We start from the raw sequence: 16,271 nt of genomic DNA on the forward strand, positions 1-16,271 counted from the left end.
AAGAAAGAAAGAAAGAAAGAAAGAAAGAAAGAAAGAAAGAAAGAAAGAAAGAAAAAGGAAGGAAGGAAGGAAGGAAGGAAGGAAGGAAAGAAAGAAAGAAAGAAAGAAAGAAAGAAAGAAAGAAAGAAAGAAACTGAAAGTAAAATCGAGCCACTGGGGCTGGGATCAGACTCCTCGGAAACACAGGGGCGAAAGGCAGGCAGCTTTGATGGTGGATTTAGGGTGTCTACTTATCGGGGGTAGGCACGGAGGCCCACTGGGTGGGGATGAGGGAAGGGCCACAACCAGACCAAAGATGTCCCCACTCCAGTGAAAGGGTGTCTAGGAAAGAAAGCCTCAGAGCACCTCCTCCCAAACACATACCCACCAATCCACCAGGAGTGGATTAAAGTTAAAGCACTGCTGGGTCATCCAAAGAGGGCGAAGCCTCCAGCTGCCATGTCCCCACCCGAGCAGGAGGGATCCAAAGGCTAGTGAGAAGGGGAGAGGCAGACAGAAGAGTCGACTGGCAGAGAGACCAGACCCTTTTCCCCCCCACCGAGGCCTCCAGCCTGGAGAGGGCTCCCATCCAACGTTGAGCCAAGTTCAGAGATGTGACTATGCCACCGACCTGAGCCTGAGTCCCGGGCAGAATTCTCAGCCAGGGGGTGGGGCAAGGTTCCACCACAGAATAAAGGGGCGAAAGAGGAAGCGAAGTTGTGTTTTGACTGAGATGTCAACAACATGAATTTCTGCCTTACCAGCTAGGGCTGCGAGGACGAAATGTGATGTATCGACCAGATCGGTGGCAACACAGAGGAAACGTGTATTTCTGCCTGGGAAGTTGGAGGTGAGATTCTCAGGGCTGAGTCCTAATGAAACAGACACAGGGACTGCTACTACCCGTTCTGGCTCTGTGCTCGTCAGGCGCTGCATCCACACTGTGTTAGCGGAACCCCATGGCCGCCCTTTGAGGTTCGGGTTACCATCCCATTCTACAGCTGAGGCCATCAAGGCGCAACCAGGGGAAGGGGCTTGCTCAAGGTCACAGCTTATGACAGGGGCTGTCAGCATCCTGACCACAACCCTTGACACCTGCTGTCCCACGCACTCCCCCCAACCGTCAGTGCCGCAGGACCATGGTGGGCTTGTCTGCTGGGCAGGTCAGAAGGACTGGGGACCCACAATGATATATCACTTCCCCCTACCCCTGTTTTATGTAATCATAAAACAGAAAATAGGGGAAAAATACAGGAATCCCTAAAATGCCAGTTACTGGATGCCAGTGGAGCTTTAAAAAGCCTTCTGTGCCTGGGTGGCTCAGTCAGTTGAGCGTCCCACTTTGGCTCAGGTCATGATCTCGTGGTTTGTGGGTTCAGGCCCCCCGTCGGACTCTGTGCTGCCAGCTCAGAGCCTGGAGCCTGCTTCAGATTCTGTGTCTCCTTCTCTCTCTGCCTCTCCCCCACTTGTGCTCTGTCTCTCTCTCTCTCAAAAATAAATAAAATGTAAAAAAAAAAAATTAAAAACAGACAATAGTATCGATGAGGATGTGCAGAAAATAGAATTCTAAAAAAATTTTTTTAACATTTATTTATTTTTGAGAGACAGAGACAGAGAGACAGAGCATGAGCAGGGATGGGGCAGAGAGAGAGGGAGACACAGAATCCGAAGCAGGCTCCGGGCTCCGGGCTGTCAGTACAGAGCCCGAAGCAGGGCTCGAACTCACAAACCGCGAGATCATGACCTGAGCCAAAGTCAGACCCTCAACCGTCTGAGCCACCCAGGCGCTCCCCCCCAGCAATTGCACATCTAAGTATATTCCCGAAAGGACTGAAAAAATTTTCATACCAACACTTGCACATGAACGTGCATTGCAGCATGATTCAGGGTAGCCAAAAGCGAGAAACAACCCAAATGTCCATCAGCTGGTGAATGAATAAAGCAAAGGTCCTATCTCCATACAATGCAATATTATCCAGCCCTAAAAAGAAATTCAGTATAGGGGCGCCTGGGGGGCTCAGTTGGTTGAGTCCGACTCTTAAGTGGGCGTGGAGCCCACTTAATAAAAAAATTTAAATTTAAATTAAAAAAAAGGAAAACGTATTAATACATGCTACAACATGGACGAAACGTTATGCTAAACATCACGAACATTATGCTAAGGGAAAGAGTCCAAACACAAAAGGCCACGTAGTGTGTGATTCCACTTATAGGAAATGTCCAGAATGTGCAAGCCCATAGAGACAGCAGATTAGTGGTTGCCAGGGGCTGAGAGGAGAGAGGATTGGGAGGTACCAGGTTTTTTGGGATGGTGATGGAAATATTCCAGAATCATATACTGGTTGTACAAGATTGTGAATACACAGGAAAATTTTTAAAGGGCAAAAAGTAAGTTTTGTATTGTGAATTTGTCTCAAATATATATATATATATATATATATATATATATATATATATATGTATACACACACACACACACACACAGCATATAAATATAAATTGGTATAGCCACTTTGAAAACTAGTATTGTGGGTTTCCCCCCAAATTAAAAATAGTACTACCGGGGTGTCTGGGTGGCTCAGTTGTTCTCGCGTCCGACTTCGGCTCAGGTCATGATCTCATGGTTTGTGGGTGCGAGCCCCGTGTCGGGCTCTGTGCTGACAGCTCAGAGCCTGGAGTCTGCTTCGGATTCTGTGTCTCCCTCTCTCTGCCAGCTCACACTCGCTCTCTCTCTCTCTCTCTCTCTCTCGAAAATAAATAAATATTAAATTAAAAAAAAATAGTACAACCGTATGATCCACCCATTTTACTTCTGGATATTTATCTGAAGGAAACAAAATCAGTATCTTGAAAAGATATCTACACCCCCATGTTACTGCAGCATTATTTACCATACCCAAGACATGGAAACAACCTAAATGTCCATCAATGTATGAACGGATAAATATAGATAGATATAGGTATATAGATATAGATATATACTATATACATACGCACACACACATAAATACGTATACACATATATAATTGACACGTAGTATGCGTGTATATGCGTATACATATAAGTGTAAACACACACATATACACAACGAATACTATTCGTCCATAAAAAGAAGGAAATCTTGCCATTTGCTACGTCACAGATGGACCTTGAGGTCATTACGCTAAGTGAGATAGGTTAGAGAATGACAAATACTGCATGACCTCACTTATATGTGGAATCTTAAAAACAACAACAAAAACAAACCACTTGAGGAGTACCTGTGTGGCTCAGCTGGTTAAGCGTCCCATTTCAGCTCTGGCCAGGATCTCGTGCTTTGTGTGATCCTGCATCGGGCTCTGTTCTCGGTGTGGAGCCTGCCTGGAATTCTTTCTCTACGCCCCGCCCTCTCTCTCAAAATAAATAAATCAACTTTAAAGCAAAACAAAAGAAACACCTGAATTTACATACAGAACAGATTGGTGGTTGCCAGAGGCAGGGGGTGGGGGAAATGGGTGAAGCGGGTCAAAGGGTACAAACTTCCGGTTACAAGGTAAATAGGTCCTGGGATGCGATGGACAGCACGGTGACCAAAAACTGTTTAAATAAGTGAATAGAAATGTACATATGGAGTAATGAAGTATTAGGGAGTTGACATTCCTGGAGGAGCTTAGACCCAGCGAGGCACAGGATTGGCGTAAAAAGTCCGCCCATCTCCAAGGGGTCCCTCAGTGAGACTGAACCACAGTGGCCCCCAAAGGAGGTCTCCACACTAACCCACAGCTTTCCTGGTTGCCTTCCCCGACTCCCCCCAAACCCCCATCCCAGGTATAAACTGCCAGAACACCAAGTTTGGTTCCAGGGGCTGCTTTTGGGGAGAACGTCCACTAAAACAGCCGCTAAGTTGTCAGAGCCTGGATCCAAACCCCAATCTGCTCCTCCTTCTGTCACAACCTTGTGGATGAAATGCTCTGAGAACCTCCTGTAAAAGCGGTGGGAAGGAAATTCTGGGCTAGAGCATGTTCAGAATGCTCGGGGACAAAAGAAATTCACTGAAGCAGCCAGGAAGGGCGGGGTGGCCACGCCACAGCTCAGAGTGAAGGGAGAGCAGGGGCCAGGCCACAAAGCGGGACATGAGCCCGCGGCCTCTAGTCTGTAGTGGGTCCACTCACTGGACTGCCCAAGACTGCCTGGCACCCGGGAGGAAGCCTTGCCCTTCCTGGCAACTTCAGCGAAGGGCTGGGGAGCCTCCACTTTTCTTTTCCTAGAGGAAACACAAAGGAAATGTGAGACCAGGAGGTGGACGCTCCTCTCGCTAACCTGGCCCCCATTACCACCCCATCTTCATCTCAGGAAATGGCTCTCCGTCTTCCCAGGGGACCAGGCCAGAACCAAGAAGTCATTCTTAACTCCGCTCTGTCCTCATGTCCCAGCAAGCGCAGTTGACCTTGCCACCAAAAGGGATGTCAGATCACTTCTCTGATGGCACTGCCCAGAGCAAGGACCCATCATTACCCACCACGACCTCCTCTCTGGCCTCCTGTCCTCCCTGGCCCTGGGACATAGCTCCTGCTGTCTCAGGAGGGTGCCTGCAAACACTGGAGCTGGGGCTGTCCCTCCTCCATGGCTCCCACCTCACTGGGAAGAAAAGCCAAAGTCCTCTGCAGACTGACAAGCATGCCGGGCACCATCTCCTCCCTGCCCTCATTTCCTCCTCCCTTCCTTACTGCACTCCAGTCATATGGGCCTCCAGGCTGTCCCTACCTCAGGGCCTTTGCACATTCAGCACTCTCTGTCTGGTACCTTCCCTCTCTGATATTGTCACAGGAGCCTCCTCACTTCCCCGTGTCTTTGCTCAAATGTCGCCTTCTCAGTCTTTCCCAGAGTACTCTACTTAAAAGTTCATTAACCCTCACATTCCCTATCCCTCCTATTCTATTTCCTCTCAGCACTAATCACCAACACTCACCCCATATATTTTATTTTTGTTTCTTATCGCTCCCCCGCCGTTGAAACCATCTCTGCACAATGACGAAATGTTTGTCTTTCCTCATCACTGCCCTGTCGCCAGCTCTTGGAAGGATTCCTATCACAGCAGGCACCCACTGAACACCGCAGGGCCTGTCGGGAGAGATCCGAAAGAACCGCGCTTTTATGGCTGCAAGGAAGACTTGGGCCGCGCGGGGGAGCTCGCCGCCCGCGCACTGTGGACCAAAGTCCAGAGACCCATTGCGGAAAGCCCGAGAAAAATCCGCCGGAAAATAACCCCCCCTCTCCCTCCCGCACAGGATTTTCCCAGTCCCTTCGAGGCTTGGGGCGTCCCTGGTCCTACCCTGCACCTTTGCCCAGGCAGTTCGGGGAGGGATTTCAGCACCCACCACACCCCGCGTAGGAAGATCCCCGTGGAAATCCCTTAGGAATCATCGGGGCAGGAGAAGGGATGCTTTTCTAGCCGAAAAAGTGACTCGAAGCCCTATCCTCCGAAGGAAGGGCTCGAACGTCCCCTGGGCTCCCTCCCTTCCCCTTCTGCTGCGCGACCTCCCTGGCCCCTCAGAGGTCTCCATGGCGACGCGGCGCGCATCCCACAACAGGAAGTCTTAGGCGGCGTGGCTAAGCGCTGGGAGACCCCAGGGCCCCCAGCCTCGACGTGGTAGATGCCAAGCCCTGGGGTCACACGCGTAGGCCGTGGCCTTGGGGTGGGGGGCGCGGCGGCGGTCTATAGCCACAATCCCTCCCCCCACGCCCCTTCCTAATGGAACTAGCCCCAGCAAATATCCGCACAATTTACCGCTGGCGCCCAGAGTTCAAGTTTCAAGAGCCAGGTGCAGCGCTTGGAGTTTGACCGCCTCCTCTCCTCGCCCCACTTCGGGGCGTAGGAGTTGTTTCCCTGTGGAAAGGAAGGGTCCGAGCGCCCCCTCTCCATTCAAGGTGTGCTACCTCAGTTTCCCCGAGGGGCCTGGGGACGGCAGCGGGGACCTCGGCGCGTCAGGACCACGCGGCTTCCTTCCTTTTTCTGGAGGCTGTAAAGACGCCCCCGCGGCGGAGGCAGAAAGGAGAAGCGCGGCCGCGGGGGCGGCAGCGGCCGCGGGCGGGGGGGGGGGGGGAGGCGATGCAGGGCCCCGGACATGATGACGCCTCGAGTCCTCACCCCAGGGTTTCGCGGACCCTTGCATGTGCCCAGGCTTGCTCCTGCCGCTTCTTGGGAAATCTGTCAGCTGAGCAAGGGCTTGCCCCTTGGGGGAGGGGCACCCTTGATAGAGAGTGCCCCGAAGACATTCCTGGGTCCCCACCCTAAAGAGGGATCGTCCACTCGGTTAAGGAGGCCTGCGTGCGCTGGAGAGTCAGACGAGTTCGAACCTCCTCGCCGCTCGGAGGCTCTGTTTACCCCTCTGTGGAATGGGCACAATAACAGTCCCTACCGTCCAGGGTAGCTGGCGGTATTCCGTAGAGCGCTTAGAGCAGCGGAACCGCAGCACCGCGGTGAGCCCGGCCCCGGGACCGAACCTGTCGCACCGGGAGCAGCCCCCCCCCCCCCGAGCTCGCCCGGCCGCCGCGCCCCTCGTTGCCTCAGTTTGGAAATTCCAGCGCTCCAGCGGCCAACGAGGGGGGACAACACGACTTAGGCTCGGCACCCTTTCAATCCGGAAATGCCGGAGCCCTCGTTCCGGAGGGGAAGGCGCGAGGTTTCCGGGAAAGTAGCACCGCCCCTCTGCCCCCCGTGCCCGGCCACAATAAAAGGCCCACGCGCTGCGGCCATGAGCCCAGTCGGCGCCGCACGTCTCTGCGCTGCCGGAGGTCGGTGCCCTGCTCTCCCAGCTTCGGCCCGCTATGGCTCTCGGCACCGCCCGTCCCGCGCTGCCAGCGCTCCTGGCCCTGATCGGAGCTCTGCTCCCAGGTGAGTCGGGGTGGGGCTGCCGTCGAGCCAACTCCCCGGATCCCCGCTGCGCCCCGGACGCACCGGGAGGACCCGCTCCCGGCCGGCAGGGGATAAGCCCCTGTCGTACTTAGGTAGCTGTTTATGGGAAGTTGGGGCTAGAGCCGCCGGCTGAAAGTTGACAGCAGTGGGTTCGAATCCAGACCCTGGATCACTTCCACGGGAGGCCTCAAGTTAGAGGTTGACATTCCCGGAGGCTCAGTTTCTCAACCGTAAGATGGAGAACGTAAGGGCGGCCACTCGAAACGGTTATGTCCTGGCCGAGTGCCACGCCTGGCTCCAAGACTCGGTCTGATTGTGTGCGGACGTGTCCGGCACCAAGCTGAGTAGGCTGGGGACCCCCCCCTCCCAACACACACACATGTACATTCTGTTCCTCGTCCCCCCTGCCCCTGGGGAAGTCCAGGACTGCCTCTGCTCAGGGGAATTCCAGGGCTGACTTGCCCAAAGGCCAGAGGCTGAGAGTGGCATGCCCCAGCACCCCTCGACCAACCGCAGTCTGGGGGTTGTCAAAGCGAGACAGGGGGAGTGCCAAATGGTGGTCTGTGTTGGGAAGCGGGAGAGTGGGAAAGGGACACCTGTGGTTACCGGCCCAACAAAGGGTTCTAGTCCAGATGCCAATGTGGTTTCTACTGCTTTTCAGCTGAGTAACCGCACTTCTCCCAGCCTCACCATTTCACTCTGTGAAATGGGAACTATCCCAGAATCACTCTCGGAGAATTCACGGAGCTGCTGTTTTCCCACACCTCCATCCAGATAGAGGAACCCAAAGCTGAGGACAGCAATCTTTGCAAGAGGCAGATAGATAGGCCCTTTGGAAGGGCCCAGATAGATTTTTTTTTCAGCTTTGGAGGCACCAGGGAGTCCGAGGGAGCTAATCACCACAAGCCCCCTCCTTCCCTGCAGCCAGGCACTGTCTGCCCTGTGCTAGGAGTCTCTTGCATTAAGCGGGGGCTGGGATGACTGTATTTACCCACCTTACAGAAGGGGAAATTGAGGTCTTGAGAGCGGAGACCACTTGGCAGAGGGAGGAGACAACTCAGTTGGAACTTTTCCATTCCTGGAGGGCTAGCCTCCTCCACCTCACGTCCTGGGAGAGAGAAGCACACTGACTTCATGTCCCTCCTCTGCTCAAGTCCTCCGTGGCTCCCCACTGCCCTCCGAATGAAGAACAAGTCCTTGGCATGGCCTGCCCTGCCCACATGATCCATCTTCCTGACCTTTCTCCCAGCTCTTCCTCCTCACTAACTCTCTCCAGCCACCCTGCCTCAGGACCTTTGCACTTGTGCCTGTTGCCTAGAATTAATTTCTCTCTTCTCTGAATGGCCAGCCCCTTCTCATCATTCGGATCTCTGCTCACACATTACCCTGTCACCAAGTCACTGTCTGTTCTCTCACCCTGTTTTGTTTTTGCCAAAGCTCTTATTAACATCAGTTATTAATTATCTTGTTTGCCTATGAATTTTTCTGTCTCCCACACTGAAGGCAACGTTTTGCCTCGTTCAGGGCTCTGTGCCCAGCACTCAACCCAGGCTGGGTACATGGTAATTGCTGATGAACCCAATTTGTCCTGACTTCCATCTTTTGTTCTAGGACTTGGAGGGGCCCAAACATCAGTGCACCCCCTAGAAGCCATCATACCCCGAGGCGGCTCTGTGCAGGTGAACTGTAGTACTTCTTGTGACCGTCGCGCCTTCTTGGGCCTGGAGACTCAGCTGACTAAGAAGGAGGTCGCTCAGGGGGACAACTGGAAGATCTTTGAACTGAGTGGTGTGCAGGAAGATAGCACTCCAATATGCTTCTCATACTGCCAAGCCCAGACGATGGTTTCGATGTCTCTCACCGTGTACTGTGAGTGGCTGGGCCCAGGGGCTGGACAAGGCAGGCTGGGTGGGGGAGGTGGACGCGTGCGAGTCCCCTCAGGCTGGGACAGCCTTTGTTGCTTGGTGGTGGGGACAGAGCTGGCTCGCCAGAGCACTGGTGGGCACATCTTCGGAAAGCCTCATTGTCGTTTGAAACCCCATCTTGAATTTTCTTGGGTGCATTTAGCGTATTACAGAGATTCAGTACATTTGAGCACTATAGGCCTCTGGAAACATGTGACAGATCCTAGATATGACTCTTTATTTTATTTTTTTATTATTAAAAAAATTGTTTTAAATCTTAATTTTTGACAGAGAGAGAGAGAGACAGAGACAGAGACAGAGTACAAGAGCAGGGGAGGAACAGAGAGAGAGGGAGACATAGAATCCAAAGCAGGCTCCAGGCTCTGAGCTGTCAGTACAGAGCCCAACATGGGGCTCGAACTCCCCAACCGCGAGCTCATGACCTGAGCCAAAGTTGGACACTTAACCGACCGAGCCACCCAGGCGCCCCTAGATATGACTTTTTAAAAGATGTAGTTTAGGGGGCGCCTGGGTGGCTCGGTCGGTTGAACATCTGATTCCTGATTTTGGCTCAGGTCAGGATCTCACTGTTCGTGGGTTCAAGCCCTACTTTGGGCTCTGCACCGACAGTGTGGAGTCTGCTTGGGACTGTCTCTCTCCCTCTCTCTCTGCCTCTCCCCTGCTTATACATGCTCTCTCTCTCTGTCTCTCTCTCAAAATAAATAAACATTAACAAAAAAAGGAGATGCAGTTTAGGGGCACCTGGGTGACTCAGCGGGTTAAACGCGTCTGACTTTGGCTCAGGTCATGATCTCACAGTCCGTGAGTTCGAGCCCTGCGTCGGACTCTGCTGACAGCTCAGAGCCTGGAAGCTGCTTCCGATTCTGTGTCTTCCTCTCTCTCTGCCCCTCCCCCGCTTGTGCTCGGTCTCTCTCTCTCTCTCTCTCTCTCTCTCTCTCTCAAAAATAAATAAACATTTAAAACAAAATGTTAAAGAAGATGCAATTTAAAAGTAGCCCGGACATGGCAATTTTCACATATTGGCAGCAATCAAAAGGGTTGATAACAGCCATGCTGGCAAGACGGCGGGGAAGCGGGCAGTCCTGGGACATCGCTGACAACGTGGGAACAGAGAAGCACAGCCCCGAGTGGGGAAGTGGTGTCAGTTCTCTAAGTGGCCCACGCATGTGTGCTTTGACACAGAAATCCCATTCCTCGGGATTGGGCTTATGTGTGTCCCCAGCCCCGCGGGAGCGGCGTGGGCTGCGGGATGGGGTTATTTTACTGTGGCTTTATTTGCATGGGCAAAAGTTTGCAAGCCACTCGGGCACAGGGCACGGGGGAGATACGCTGTAGTTTGATCACTTGAAGGCGCAGTATGCAACTGCCCAAAGAGAAGGAGGAAGCTCCCGTGTCCTGAAAGAGAAATGACCTCCAAGGTGTCCCGTCACGTTCAAGAGAAGAGAGGCGTGCCCAGAACGAGTGGCATGCCCTCCTTGGTGTTGAGGAGCAGCAGGGTGGGGTGAGGGCCGCCCGTGTTGACACAGAAAGGAGCCAGGGGAGGAAATCCAAGAAATGAGAGAGAGAGGCTGGGGGAGGGGCGCTCCGGGAGAGGGCATGGGGCCAGTGTTTTCTATGTGCCTTCTTCTCTGGGCACTTTCAACTGTGAGAACTACTATTACCATAGGCAATGAATAAATAAAATTCAGATGAAAACAAGATGGAACAAACAACCAAGGAAGAAAGGACAGAGAGAGTTAGCCAACTGGTCTCGGGGTTAGACAGCTTTGGGTTCCAGTCCCAGCATGGCCTTTATGGACTTGGTGGCCACGGGGGATATGGCTTGTTGACTGACTTTGCCATGAGACCTCCTCGCGTGGGTGTAATGATGCATTGAGGCGTGAAGGACACTCCACCATCATGGTGTCTGGGCAAAGCCTTTGGGGAAAACAGAGGCTTTGCTTCTGATTTGGAGCATGTTTGGGCAGATTCTGGCCAGCTGAGGAGAGTCCCCAAACGTTCCCAGTGGCCTGTAAAACCCCAGGCAAACCTCCTCGAGGGACTTCTGCATCTTGGCATGATAGTTGAAAACCCAGTGCTCCAACTTTGGGGCCTGGGTCTGCCACGTCTCTCCCTCTGACTTTGGGTACCAGGCTTTGCCTTAATTTCCAGCTCTGTGAAATGGAGCCGATGTCCTGCACACAGGCAGGGGGTCACCTAGGAGAGGCCCTATCTAGCTTGGTCCTGCCCCACCCCTGGTGTAAAGATCCCTGGGTGGCTGAACTTTCTCTAGAAAGGATAAGCGTGTTACCTCCTGTAGGAGATGACCCCTAACTGGGCCTTGAAGGGTGAGTAGAAGTTGGTATAGACAGGCATTCAGGGCAGAGGGAACAGCCTAGGTTTGAGTGGGAAAACATGCTGAACGGAGGGGGTCGGTGTTAGGAAGGACTGAATACCAGCAGATCGGTGGGGACTTCCTCAGGGTGTTAGGAAGCCATGGAGGGTGTGAGAGCAGGCCAGGGATTTAGATAGCAGAAGGCCGGGCTGCCTGGGTGGCTCAGTTGGTTAAGTATCCAACTCTTGGTTTTGGCTCAGGTCACGATCTCATGGTTCATGGGTTAGAGCCCCGAATTGGCTCTGCACTGACGGTTCTGAGCCTGCTTGGGATTTTCTCTCTCTCTGCCCTTCCCACGTCTCTCTCTTTTGCTCTCTCTCTCTCTCAAAATAAATAAGCAAATAAACTTAAAAAAAAGAACAATCATTAGCAGAAGGCTGGCCTTTTGGGAAGCCAGCGAGCAGTTGGCCGTGGACCTCGTCCAGGCCACATGTGTGGGCAGTGGCTGGGTACAGGAAGGGAGGGCAGACAAATACTTGGAAGAGGGAACTAACCAGGACTGAAGGTTGGGGTTCAAGGAGAGGCAGGGGCAAGACAGACCTCCTCCCCCAGTCTGGCCTTCAGGGCAAGGAGCTGTGCTCAGAGATAGGAACTCCTTTTGGGGGCTGAGGTTTGAGGTTTGCACCCAGTTCTGCAAATTCGTGTTTGCAGCAGGTGCAGGTAGGTAAGCACTGGACGTCTAAAGGTTTTCTTGCCCCCCCCCTTTTGTTTTTAAAGCTATACTGAGATATCATTTACAGAATACATACATAAGTCACCCCTTTCAAGTGTACAATTCAACAAATTTGCATGTATTTATAGAGTAGCACAGCCCTCACCACCATCTAATTTTAGAACATTTCCATCACCCTAAAAGGAAACCTCATGTCCATTTACAGTCATTCTGTTTCTTAAGTGCATTAATGAAAGCCCTACCTCCAATAACCCATTTTACCGCTCAGGAAACTGAGATTCGACTGCTAGGGCTGGAGCGATTTCCAGGGCAAAGTCGCTCACCTACAGCTCATAGCACAGAAGCCCCAAAGCTAGGAATCAAACCCAGGGCCCTCAGTGCTAAGTCGCAGCTCGCTGGGACTCTGCTTTTAATTTTCACTTTCAGTCCTGGCCTGAAATTCTGTTACTTTATGTGTAACGGGGACCCTGGCCTGCAAAACCCAAGCCCACGTGTTGTGTTTTCAGGGGATACTCAGAGTTCCGTTTTGAGTGTCTGTTGGTTATTCTTGCATTTTTAACATTTCAGGGGACCACACAGCACATTTGGGAACTTCTTTCCCTTAAAAGGGGGCTCCTGAAAGGCCTTAAGTCAGTGCGGGTGGCTCAAACTTATTTTTTCTATAAATACAGAGAGCCTACTGTGTGCCACCAACAGATCAGGGAACAAAGTTGACAAAGGCCTCCCCCCCACCGCCTCTCCTGGGCTGAAGTTACCTGGCAGGACGGGGAAATAGAGAAACGAGTTAACTGAGAAGATGTGTGTCACCCTTGGGTGTCGGACAGTGAGGGGTGCTGTGGGGGGAAATAAGGCCAAGAAGAAGAGAAGGGGGGAGCATAGGGTCTCTTAAAAACAATCTCTACTCAATCTCTACTGGACTGGGCAGTTTAAATTTACTGTATGTATTTGACGGGACTCCCAGTGATAGATTTTGAGGTTTTTGGTTGGTTGTTTGTTTTTTTTTTTTTCTTCCACTCTTCACTCTTAGACGCTGCAGTGGATAAATTGTTTTTGCCCCCTTCTCAGCCACCTGGGGACTTCCCACCGGTTTATCCTGAAGCTCTTAACATTCCTGTCTGGCTTAGGTGGTTTGGGGTGTGTCGCGTGAAGAGCGGGGAGTGGGGAGGCCCCTGGACGGGGCGCAGCCCGCACCCCAGCGCCCCCTGCGGGCGGGCAGCCTCTCTGGCTCACACAACACCCCCCCCCCCCCGCCCCCAGGGTTCCCGGAGCGCGTGGAGTTGGCCCCCCTGCCCCGCTGGCAGCCCGTGGGCGAAAACCTCACCCTGCGCTGCCAGGTGGCCGGCGGGGCGCCCCGGACCAACCTCACGGTGGTGCTGCTCCGCGGGGAGGAGGAGCTGAGCCGGCAGCCGGCCGTCGGGGAGCCCGCCGAGGCCACGGTCACGGTGCTGGCGGGCAGAGACGACCACCTCGCCAATTTCTCGTGCCGCACGGAACTGGACTTGCGGTCCCGAGGGCTGGGTCTGTTCCAGAACAGCTCGGCCCCCAGGCAGCTCCGAACTTTCGGTGAGGCGCTGGGGAGCTGCCAGAGAGGATAGGCTGGGTGGGGGTGGGGGTGGGGGTGGGGGAAGAGAGGGGCCTTTGGTCATGGGGGTGCTAAGGTGGTGACCTACCTAGATTACAAGGGCTCCTGGGAAAGAGCATGTTCTTGGCCATTGGGATGGGGTGCACTGGGATGGGGCGCCCCAGCTGCAGGATCTTCTGAGAAGGCGGTAACCCCATATGTAACCCCATATGTGTGCCGGGGCAGGGGTGACCCCGGGCCACAGAGGCTCTTGGGAGGAGGATGCCCCAGATGAGGGAATGAAGATGCCCCCAGAAAAGGGCTTTAGGTTGCCTGTCCCCTCTGTGTTCACACCCACCCTCTCTCACCAGTCCTGCCAGAGACGCACCCAAACCTTGCTACCCCCAGCATTGTGGAAGCGGGCACAGAGTGGCCCGTGGACTGCACCATGGACGGGCTGTTCCCAGCTTCGGAGGCCCAAGTCCGCCTGGAGCTGTCTGGCCGGAACCTGCACCCCACAGTCACGCACAAAAACGACTCCCTCTTGGCCACGGCCCATGATAAGGCCAACATGGAAGAGGAGGGCACCCACCGGCTGTCGTGTGTGGTGACCCTGGGACACCAGAGCCGGTCGTGGCGGGAGAATGTGACCATCTACAGTAAGTAGAGACGGGGCGGGGCTTCCAAGGGGTGGGACCGGTGCTGGGAGGCGGTGCTCACCGTGTGCCCCGCCCCCAGGCTTCCCGGCTCCCAACCTGACCCTGAGTGAGCCAGAGGTCTCAGAACAGACTGTGGTGACCGTGGAGTGTGAAGCCCAGGCCGGGGCCCTGGTGATGCTGAGCGGGGGGGTCCCGGCAAGGCTTCCAGGACCCAGGGCCCAGCTCCAACTAAATGCCAGCGCCGAGGACAATGGGCGCATCTTCTTCTGCTCTGCTCTCCTGGAGGTGGCCGGGCAGGTGCTACACAAGAACCAGACCCGGGAGCTCCGTGTCCTGTGTGAGTGGAGCTGCTGGACAATGACTCCTAACCCTCAAGACCCAACCCCTAAGGCCCTCTGGGGGTCCCCTCCAGCCCTCTCCCCAGATTCCAGGGCCTCCTGTCCCAGGTGGTGAGGGGTGTCCTGGTCCCTGACCTCGTCCCTCATCTTGCTGTGTTTCTCCAGATGGTCCCCGACTAGACAAGAGGGATTGTCTGGGAAACTGGACGTGGCAGGAAGGCTCCCAGCAGACCCTGACATGCCAAGCTTGGGGAAATCCACTTCCTGAGCTGAAGTGTCACCGGAAGGGGGATAATGCTCTGCTGCCCATCGGGGACCTGAGACCTGTCACGCGGGAGGTTGCAGGCACTTACCTGTGTCAGGCCAGGAGCCCCCGCGGTGAAGTCACCCGTGAAGTGGTCGTGAACGTGATCTGTGAGTGTGCCGGCGTTTAGGGCTGGGCAGGGCAGAGGCAGTGAGCCTGGCTCGACCTTCATCACCCACTGTGTCCTCCCCCACAGACCACCGGAATTACATCCTCACCACCATTCTGGTGACAGTTGCTTTCACCATAGGAGCTGCGGGCCTAGCTGCTTACTTCTATAACCGCCAGCGGAAGATCCAGAAATACAAGTTACAGAAGGCCCAGGAGGCGGCTGCCATGAAGCTGAACACACCAGCCACGCCACCCTGAACCTGTCCCAGGACAGGGCCTCCTCCTCAGCCCCCCACACAGTGGCAACGGTGCCACATTGAACAATGGTCCATTCAGCTCCACCCACCTTCCCAGGACGCCCGAGGACAGGACAGAGGCCTCAGGATACAGACAGCATTGGGGATCAAGGCACATGCACACTTAGGACCCCCAAGCCTCACACCTGACCTGTTGTCACAGGACTGAGCCATGAGGAGGGGGCGGGACTTGGGTCATGACTATGAGGGGTGCCAAAGCCTGACCAGACCAGAGGGGGTGTGGTGGGACACTTGACCTGGGACACCCAACTGCGAAACAGTGAAACTCACCCCTGCTGCGTGTGCTGAGGCCCCGCAGTCCTAGGGAGAAGTGGCCTGCACAAACACATACAGCATGGAAACATATCCCCATCCTTCCTCTGACATGCCAGCTCCAGTGCGGCTGTCCATTGACTGTCCCCAACTTTTGATGGATGTATTTATTAATTTGTTCTCTTATGAGCTATTTATTGAGTGCCTTTTATGTGGGTTAGAATAGTAAAGAAGAGGAACGTAGGTTCCTGTTCTCAGGGAGCTCTCAGTCTAGCCTCATTCAGGGCCGCCAGGTACAGTTGTACTGGCTGTGCACTGCAAAGGAGTGCCTGGCAAAAAGATCAAGTGGGCTGGAATTTCCTACTCCGGCTGGCTAAGCTGCTTTCCCCCAGAAGGGGACTGGCAATGGTGATATGGTTTAGTTGGTAACCTGCCCAGGGGCAACCACTGAGCCCTTACTCCTCCCCCCATCTCTGACACTGACCTCTGTTAACCACCTCTCTGCCCATAAGCATCTGCTAGTGCTCACAGTGACACTGTGGCGTGCCTAAACATGAATGCCCATTCACTGGCAGCTAAACCATATAGTCCCATGAAACTATGCCCAACCGCTGTGTGTCCCTGCCTTGTCCTACCTGGTTCCATCTTGGGACCATGCAAGAACAGAGCACTCTGGCAGCTCCAAATTCCAGCGGAGACAAGGGCCCTGCAGGCAGTGCGGAGGAGAGGCCTGGGAGGATCCCCTCCCAGTTCCAGAAGCCTCTTTCTTGTGCTAATAAAGCTTCCTCTCAGTGCGCCTGCCTTGTGTGAGTTGAGGGAAGATGTCACGTCCAGTTGGAGCCCTTTCTAGTCCCATCCTCCCACTTCCTCCTCATCCTCCCA

The 16,271-nt window shown here is 54.1% G+C and overlaps 1 protein-coding gene and 1 long non-coding RNA gene across 3 annotated transcripts in view; one reads left to right on the plus strand and one right to left on the minus strand.

Moving 5' to 3' along the window:
- The window catches only part of LOC125930610 (uncharacterized), a 13,680-nt gene extending 7,629 nt beyond the window's left edge, over positions 1 to 6,051 (minus strand). The window contains exons 1-3 of the long non-coding RNA XR_007460182.1: positions 3,241 to 6,051; positions 2,541 to 2,719; positions 741 to 851 (exon numbers count right to left, since the gene is read on the minus strand). This is a non-coding gene — a long non-coding RNA (uncharacterized LOC125930610). The remainder of the gene's footprint in view (positions 1 to 740; positions 852 to 2,540; positions 2,720 to 3,240) is intronic.
- A 634-nt stretch (positions 6,052 to 6,685) lies between these two features.
- Positions 6,686 to 16,176, plus strand: ICAM1 (intercellular adhesion molecule 1). 2 transcript variants are annotated; one of them, XM_049642420.1, is made up of 7 exons: positions 6,686 to 6,854; positions 8,487 to 8,744; positions 13,105 to 13,410; positions 13,780 to 14,067; positions 14,147 to 14,404; positions 14,571 to 14,819; positions 14,906 to 16,176. In XM_049642420.1, the coding sequence occupies exons 1-7, from the start codon at positions 6,788 to 6,790 to the stop codon at positions 15,076 to 15,078; spliced, it is 1,599 nt and encodes a 532-aa protein (XP_049498377.1). In that variant the 5' UTR covers positions 6,686 to 6,787; the 3' UTR covers positions 15,079 to 16,176. The 2 variants fall into 2 exon arrangements, with proteins under 2 accessions (XP_049498377.1, XP_049498378.1); XM_049642421.1 differs by having other exon boundaries at positions 14,960 to 15,051.
- The last annotated feature ends 95 nt before the right edge of the window (positions 16,177 to 16,271 follow it).

The sequence above is a fragment of the Panthera uncia genome, chromosome A2 (genome assembly GCF_023721935.1).
Source record: "Panthera uncia isolate 11264 chromosome A2, Puncia_PCG_1.0, whole genome shotgun sequence".
NCBI classification, from domain to species: domain Eukaryota; kingdom Metazoa; phylum Chordata; class Mammalia; order Carnivora; family Felidae; genus Panthera; species Panthera uncia.